The sequence below is a fragment of the Hippocampus bargibanti genome, linkage group LG02, assembly GCF_051943395.1.
Source record: "Hippocampus bargibanti isolate YZ-2025 linkage group LG02, ASM5194339v1, whole genome shotgun sequence".
Classification (NCBI taxonomy): domain Eukaryota; kingdom Metazoa; phylum Chordata; class Actinopteri; order Syngnathiformes; family Syngnathidae; genus Hippocampus; species Hippocampus bargibanti.
Genome location: NC_142735.1, coordinates 331157 through 339920, shown reverse-complemented (window position 1 = coordinate 339920; position 8764 = coordinate 331157). Strand labels below are relative to the sequence as shown.

General features: G+C 38.5%; 1 protein-coding gene across 2 annotated transcripts in view; it reads right to left on the bottom strand.

The window, feature by feature from the left end:
- Positions 1 to 320: 320 nt before the first annotated feature.
- Positions 321 to 8764, bottom strand: part of guf1 (GTP binding elongation factor GUF1) — a 30939-nt gene continuing 22495 nt past the window's right edge. Inside the window, exons 12-17 of one of the 2 annotated variants that reach the window (XM_089019410.1) lie at positions 7998 to 8141; positions 5224 to 5357; positions 3979 to 4080; positions 2933 to 3052; positions 2024 to 2060; positions 321 to 1936 (exon numbers count right to left, since the gene is read on the bottom strand). In XM_089019410.1, coding sequence (XP_088875536.1) covers positions 1802 to 1936; positions 2024 to 2060; positions 2933 to 3052; positions 3979 to 4080; positions 5224 to 5357; positions 7998 to 8141 — 672 coding nt within the window. In that variant the 3' untranslated portion in view covers positions 321 to 1801. The remainder of the gene's footprint in view (positions 1937 to 2023; positions 2061 to 2932; positions 3053 to 3978; positions 4081 to 5223; positions 5358 to 7997; positions 8142 to 8764) is intronic. The other variant, XM_089019417.1, reaches the window with a different exon arrangement.

Below are 8764 nucleotides of genomic sequence, written 5' to 3'. Positions count from 1 at the left end.
GCTCCTGTGTTTTGCTTTTCTACTTTCATTTCTTTCATAACTTTGCTGCTGTGAAATGTAAATTTCTCCACTGCAAGACTAATAAAGGCAAATCCAATCCAATCCAATAGTTAGTGAATAGATAGCTAATAGCTAGCAAATAGATAGCTAATAGCGAGCTAATAGCTAGCGAATACATAGCTAATAGCTAGAAAACAGATAGCTAATAGCTCTCGGATAGATAGCTAATAGCTAGCGAATAGATAGCTAATACATAGCGAATAGATAGTTAATACCTAGTGAATAGATAGCTATTAGCAAGCATATAAATAGCTAATAGAATAGAATGAATGACTGTGTTTGTGGTGTCATATTGACTTTGTGTTTTCATATCATTTGTTATATCGTTTTTTTTGTTCACTCCTTTTATCACTTTGCTGCTGTGAAATGTAAATTTCTCCACTGCGAGACTAATAAAGGCAAATCCAATCCAATCTATTACAGTACTGTATTTAGCAAGTGTATAAATATTTATACCAAGTATATAAATATTTTTTTCAGTACCCCTTTATTTATAAATTAACAACTGAGTCTCACAAACAGACCTGCATGGAAACATATTACAATTTATTTATGTGTGTGTGTGTGTGTGTGTGTGTGTGAGAGAGAGAGAAAGAGAGAAAGAAAAAGAGAGAAAGAGACAGAGAAAATGCAATTACAGTGATACCTGGGCTTACGAACTTAATTGGTTCCCAGAAAGTGTGTGTAACACGAAAAGTGTGTATCCCAAAAATTCACTTCCCATAGGAAACCATTAAATTGAGAATAATCCGTTCCCAGGTCCCCATAAAACATAATTTTCAACTAAATAAGCCTTAAAACTACACACAATATACCTTATTTTATGTACAATAAATGTTCTATGGTATTGTGATTAAAGAAATTACCTGTACTGTAGAATATAGTCGTTTTATTGACCTTTGTGATGGTCGTTGGTGGCTTGATGGAATGGAGTGGCCGCTTTCATCAGCATTAAAATCTTGATGAGGAACGTAACCTTCTTCTTCCACCATCTTGAGGAATGATCCCCTGTAGGTGCTTTCTCTGCCATAATTTTACCTTATTCCTCATGAATTGTGTTCTGTTCAGCTGGGTTGATAGCGATAACCTTCCAGTCTACACTCTGCTTTTGAACTCTTCAACAGTAGCCAAAATGGAACTGTATATGTATGTGTTCTACCGGAAACAAATTCCTTGTGTGTTCTACATACTTGGCAATAAAGATGATTCTGATTCTGATAGTGCCACTTAGCAGATTTTTTGACGACGATACTAGTGCAGCGTGTTCTACCGGAAACAAATTCCTTGTGTGTTCTACATACTTGGCAATAAAAATGATTCTGATTCTGATTCTGATTCTGATTCTGATCACCATTTCACTTTTATTGTCATTTTTTTCACTTTTGTTTTTTTTTTTGTTTCATCTCCCTTTCATGTGTGTGTGTGTGTGTGTGTGTGTGTGTTTTCTCACTCTCACTCTCAATGCCTGTCTCTTTAATATTTAGCCCCCCCCTTACAGCTGCGTTCTTGACCAATCACGTGGCTTTAACCAAAGACTGGGGGCGGGGAATAGAGGACCAAAACAAGCCGGCTGCCATTTTCTTGTGAGGAGAACAGGCTCGACACATCACTCATTGTGGCAATTCCGTGTGTATCCCAAAAAATAGTTTGTATGCCAAGGTAAAATTTTCATAAATGTAACGTTCGTAATCCGAAAAGTTCGTAAGCCAAGGGGTTCGTAAAACCGAGGTATCACTGTACTCTAGTTGCCTTTCCTCTTTAGAACATTAATAAAAACATCTTTGGGTACTTCCACGTTGCCAATACGCCTCATCTTCTTTTTGCCTTCTGCCTGTTTTTTGAGGAGCTTCATCTTACGTGTTATGTCACCTCCATACTGAGAACAACAAAAATGATGTTTAGTTTGTGATAACCTCATTCCAAATAGCACGGTATGAATAGAAGAAATAAAAAGGACACTTACACATTTGGCGAGAACATTTTTTCTATATGCTTTTATCCTGAAAGAGCCACACAAAAAGGATGTTACTTGTCTAAAAGATTTTTTTTTTGTGTGTACAGCATGGTGTCAAAGTCAAGGTCCGGGGGCCTGATTTGGCCCGCCACATCATTTTATGCGGCCCGTAATAGAAAATCACCCATATCAAGTTCCATAATTTTAATTTTCATATGTAATCCACAATAACTGTCATTATTACAGCTATTTATTAGCTATCTATTAGCTATAGATTGGCTAGATAGCTAGCTTTCTATCTATTTGAGTTACTTCCGGGTTGAGTGAACACTGGCGAATGTGGGTGCCGCAGCTCACCCACAGAAAAACTTATCCTGTGACTGTAAAGTGACCTTGAGAGTTTTGAAAAGCGCTTATAAATGAAATGGATTATTATTATTATTATTATTATTATTATTATTATTATTATTATTATTATTATTATTATTATTATTATTATTATTATCAACTTCTGATTTCAAAATTAGTTATTCATCAATTTGGTGTGTGCTGTGTATGTAATAAGTGAGTGGGAGTAAACGTTTATATGGTTTCCCAAAATTCATAATGGTGCTCCAAGGGAACCTGTAACTACAACTACTACTACTACTACTACTACTACTACTACTACTACTACTACTACTACTACTACTACTACTAATAATAATAATAATAATAATAATAATAATAATAATAATAATAATAATACATTTGATTTCTAAGTGCCTTTCAAAACTCTCAAGGTCACTTTACAGTCACAGGATAAGTTTGTCTGTGGGTGAGCAGTGGCAGCCACACGCGCCTACAATGTGGCCAGTGCCAAAAATTCTTTTGACACCACTGGTGTCAAAATATGATTTTAAATCGCCTTTTACTCACGTTTCTCTCGCAATTATTTTACTTCCAATCGAGGCTTGAACAGCAATTTCAAACATTTGCCTTGGTATTGAATGCTTGAGTCGCTCACAAACAGCTTTTCCTGTGCTGTATGCACGTGCTCTGCAAAGAGAAAACAATTGTAATAATTTGCAAAATCGCCGTACTTTGAATATGCAATAATAAGTTACAGATAAACAGAGATGAGCATTTAGATACAGCGATACCTTGGCTTACGAACTAAGTTGTTTCCCAGACAGAGTGTGTAAGACGAAAAGTGTGTATCCCAAAAATTAATTTCCCATAGGAAACCATAAAAATGAGAATAATCCGTTCCCAGGTCCCCATAAAACATAATTTTCTACTTTTTCGAAGCCTTAAAGGACAACCAATGTCACTTTGTTTGTTTCCTAACTGACATCAGAAAAAAGTTTTATAGCATCAAAAATACCCAAAAGACGCAGTATGATATTTTTATTCAAATGCGAAACACCAAAAAAAATGCAAAAAATTGAGCTGCGAATTGGGCATTTTCAGAAAGTCCCGCCTCCGTCACGCCAAGACGTCTTGAATTGCTGGAGAATCAAAACAATGGCTTCAGATTCGGAGAATATGCTTTCTTGTTACACATCCAGTTATGAATATGATTCAAATAGTTCTGAAGAGGAAAGCATACATGTTTGCAATCGATTAAAGAATTTATTCCGTGCCATTTTGAGGCAACATTGGGGGGAAAATGTCTCACCCAAAAAGAGATAGAAAATGGCGACCACTAGTAGACATCACAGTGTATTGCGTTTCCACAGGCTGATAAATTCCTTATATGGAGCTTGGACGCCCTCTTCTGGCGCAACACGAGGTTTTCAGACCAAACAAGCATTGACGTGATGGAAGGACTGCTACAATGTGTCCTTTTATTCAGTCAGGGGCGTTCCTTCAGTGACGTAACGTACGGACTCGTCACCAACTCAAAAACAAGACTTCCTGAATACTCAGCACGAGTCTTAAAACGTAAAATATAGCTATATGCGATGGAAAATGAAACCTACCTGTGCACAATTGTGGTGAGTTCCTCCACCGGGCGTCCATTCAAGAGAATATCCATTTTTATAAGGTCAGCCATCTGATAGCCTGCATTTTCATAATCAAAGCTAGGAAGGAGAAAATCGGAATGGATGTCACATGTTGAATACTAAGAATGCATGTAGACAGGGACAAGGATGGCCACTGGAAATTTCAGGAAAAATATGTTTTTCTGAATAGCTGGCATATTTCCACCTTGTCGCCATTTACAGTGATACATCGGCTTAACACGAACGAGGTGTGCGTTTGTGTGACTTAGCGTCCCAGTACCAGTATGCTAAGTCGACCATTGCTACGTGTGGCGAAGGGTGTTTCTGTGTTGTCTAAGCAACGGTCTCAGGCAATAGATGACATTGAAAAACTTCTGTTGATTTGGATTAATGAAAAGCGACTAGCAGGGGACAGTGTGAGTCAAGGGTATTATCGCAGAGAAAGCAAGGCCACTTCACTCGGATATCATCAAGAGGCAACTACATCAACGACCATCCTAAAGGTAAATAAAACAACTTTATTATATAGTACAGTTTATTTCTTTAATTACAATACAATAGCACATTTATTATAGTAAAATAATGCATATTCTGTGTAGTTTTAAGGCTTATTTAGTAGAAAATTATGTTTTGTGGCGACCTGGAAACGGATTATTCTCATTTTTAATGGTTTCCTATGGGAAATTAATGTTTGAAAGACACACTTCGCCTTACACACACTTTCTGGGAACCAATTAAGTTCGTGAACTGACGTATCACTGTACGTTTCGGCACGTGATGGCCCTTTGATGACGATTTTTTTGACGGGTGGGGGGATATAGTGCTGGTCAGACCTCGGGCAATGTTTTTTCCTCTCACGAGGGGGAAGCATTTGCCCTTTCTACGCCTGCCCCTATTTCAAACTCAGAAAACTCCAGACCCATACAACTTAGGAATTAACTCTTCTTTCTGACGAAAGATGAGAGTATAAGGTTTCTTACGCTACATTGAATGTTTATGTAGTCCTAAAACTCAATATTCTGTGCGTCCTGCAATTTGAGTAAAAATGACAAAAACCCTGGCACTGCAGTGGACACATTTTTTTGCACATCGTCTGGCAGTGAATGAGTTATTTCCTCTTTCACTTTTCACCCTTAAAACACAAACTGTGACGCTGAATTATTTCTTGTCATGATAGCAAATTTTCAAGAATGAAAATGCTCTTCCCGAAAATATTTATACCTGGCATATCCAGAAGAAAGGGACTTGAGGAGGTCATAAAAATCCATAATAATTTCATTTAAAGGAAAGAGATACTTCATCATCACACGATGGTCATCGAGGTGCATCATACTCGTCTGGATTCCTCTGCGATTCTACATGGGTACAAAAATCACAATTTTAGTGAGTGTGTGTGTTTGTATGACTAGTCTTGTGAGGACCACTACCATTTTATACCCTACATAGTGAGGACATTTTTGACAAGTGAGGACCTTTTGGCCGGTCCTCACAAGTTTTTCATTCTAAAGGCTTCTAGAGGGTCTATATATGCATCTGTTAAAGTTTCAGAAAGGTCCTCACAAATTCGCCCAATATGATTTTTTTTTTGTGTATTTTCATTTCACTCGGATACACACACTTTTTACTCACTGTGTGTGTTTATGTGTGTGTGTGTGTGTGTGTGTGTGTGTGTGTGTGTGTGTGTGTGTGGTTAATGAGAGGAAAAAGTTCAAACCACAAAAAGTAAAACGATATTTTAACCAACTTCACTACAGGGGTGAGGACTTTGAATGCACCCATTCAGAAACCTCACCCCTGCTGTTATTTCAGTTTTAACTCCACTTTTTTATTTCTTTGTTTTTAAAGAAGTTGAAGTGGGAAATGGGGTGACATTTAGTGTTCAAATGTAACACTAGTTCTTCTCTAAATTTATCAGCAACGGTGGTCCTCACTCCTTATCTGGAGTTATCCGGACCTCACAAAACCATTGAAACAGTAATGTGTGTGTGTGAGTCTGCAGGTGTTAATGAGAGGAAAAAGGAAAAAGTTCATACCAAAAACTGCTTTGAAAACTCAACTGAATCAACAAAAAAAAAAAAAAAAACAGACAAAAAAACACAAAGTAAAACGATATTTTAAAGGACAACCGATGCCTCCGGACAAGTTGTGTCCATAATTTTTAAAATCACTTCAAATGACTTCTACTGAGCGTATTTTACAAAGATTCCACCACATATAGCTATATTTTACGTTTTAAGACTCGCGCTGAATAAAATGAGTTAAAGTGTCCCAATACTACTTCAAAATGACCCCGGAAATTGCCTTGCTCTAGAATCAAAACAATGGCTTCTTATTCGGAGAAGATGCTTTCTTGTTACTCATCTAGTTATGACTATGATTCAAATAGTTCTGAAGAGGAAAGCATAATTGTTTGCAATCGATGAAAGAAGTCGTTCCGTATCAATTCGAGCCATCAGGACTCCAATGTAACGCACCAGAAAATGCACAAGATAGAGCACAAGCACCGTTGAAAATGGGCTGATTTGTTTGCTGGGAATTTGTGTCAACTAGTATCAAATCGTAGTCTTGGTGCAACAGACGATTCACCATCGCGTTATTTATGCGTTTTGCTTCTAATTTTACATCAACATGGATCAACACGAACTTTTCAGACCAAACAAAGTACCCAAAATGCATTGTGTGTCGCTTTCTCGGTCAGGGGCGTTCCCTCCGTGACGTCACTTAGGGGACGATCATCAACTCGAAAACAAGACTTCCTGAATATTCAGCGCGAGTCTTAAAGAGGCACAAAATGGCGAGCTCCTGTGGCCACCTCCGTTTCCACAGGCTGATAAATTCCTTATATGGAGCTTGGACACCCTCTTCTGGCGGCTTTTGGGTGCAAGACAAGGTTTTCAGACCAAACAATACAGCAAAATACATTGACGTGATAGAAAGTGCTGCTACAATGTGTCTTTTTTTCGGTCAGGGGGCGTTCCTTTAGTGACGTCACGTACGGACTCGTCACCAACTCAAAAACAAGACTTCCTGAATATTCAGCGCGAGTCTTAAAAGGTAAAATATAGCTATATGTGGTGGAATCTTTGTAAAATACGCTCAGTAGAAGTCATTTGAAGGCATTTTACAAATTATGGACACAACTTGTCCGGAGACGTCGGTTGTCCTTTAACCAATCCGATTTTGAGTTGGCAACCCAAAAGGGGTATCAATGCCTTCTTGAAGGCTCTGACCTACGTCAGAGTTTTTTCAAACTGTGATTGGCTAGTGACCAACCTAACAAAAATGATCTGATTACAATCCACTAGTGACAAAAGCATACTAGCCAGAGCTAGCACACTGTATTGGTAGCGAGCTGCATAAAACAATATATTGTGTTGATTTAATCTCAGTTTTTTCAACCCAAAATGGCTGAAGGCGGAGAAGAAATTGATTTGGTTAGAGATTTTCAAGATGGACCTTTTAAGAAAAAATATACATTATTAAGAAAGGTCGCTTATTCATTTCCTGGCTAATGCTACCCTCTAATGCAGGGGTGTCAAAGTCATTTTTTGCCGCGGGCCACATTGTAGTTATGGTTTCCTCTCGAGGGCCGTTATGAATTTGGGGAACCCATTAGAATGTTCAAATCCCTTCAAATATTACATATAGAGCACACAGCAAATTAATGAATAACTCGTTTTCAAATCTGAAGTCAAGAATAATGACTTTTATTGTGGTTGACATCCAAAAATATGAAATTTTGGCTCAGATTTTAGCAATCATCATGGAATTTAACAAGTTTGATTTGCTTTCGCGGGCCGAAAAAAATGATGTGGCGGGCCGGATTTGGCCCGCGGGCCTTGACTTTGACACCTGTGCTCTAATGGAAATGTAGTAAATCACAACACACTTTTTTTCCAGTCTGGATAGATTCAGACATAGCACTACTGAAGGCCTGGCAATGGAATCAACTGCCCGCCACTGCGTTCCACTATAACTAAAAAAAACTTTCTTACCAAGCAGAGTGTCATAATCTTGCCAGTGTATGCGTCAGGTGCTAAAATGGTGCCCAGCACCATTGGTTCTAAGTACTCGGACACGACCGATCTGTCTGGAAACTGAGCTGGGTTCACGATGGTGATCTCTTCCTTGCCATGTTCCTGTAACGAGTGCCAACAAGATCTACAAGTGGACATAAGCCATTATCTTCAGTTCCAGTTTCTACTGAGGTTATCATACGTAAGAAACACAATTTAGGTGAAAGGTCAAGTTCGGGTTTTGGGTTTTCTTGCCGATAAAGCGATGGCCAGATCTCCCGCATTGTTTTTCCCTTCCACAAGGGGGCAGCATTTCCCTTTTTTTTCCATATTAGCGCTTTGTTCCAGCTTTAGCTGTTGTTAAAGCGCTACATAAATCAATATGTATCTATTGTATTGTATTTTGTATCTTACTTTGTTGGACAGTCTGCGGCAGAGCGCCGATGAGTATTTGCAACTGTCGCGGCTCGGAATTGAAGCTGATTTACATGGGAAAGGAGATGGGAGACAATCTCTTTTCATCATGTAGCGCTTTATTAGCTATATAGCGATCTAGCAAGTTAGCAAAGTGTCTAGCTGGCTATCTATTAGCTATCTGTTGGCTAGCGTTCTATCTATTTGAGTTACTTCCGGGTTGAGTGAACGCTGACGCATGTGGCTGCCGCTGCTCACCCGCAGAAAAAGCGATCCTGTGACTGTAAAGCGACCTTGAGAGTTTTGAAAGGCAATCATAAATGAAATGTATT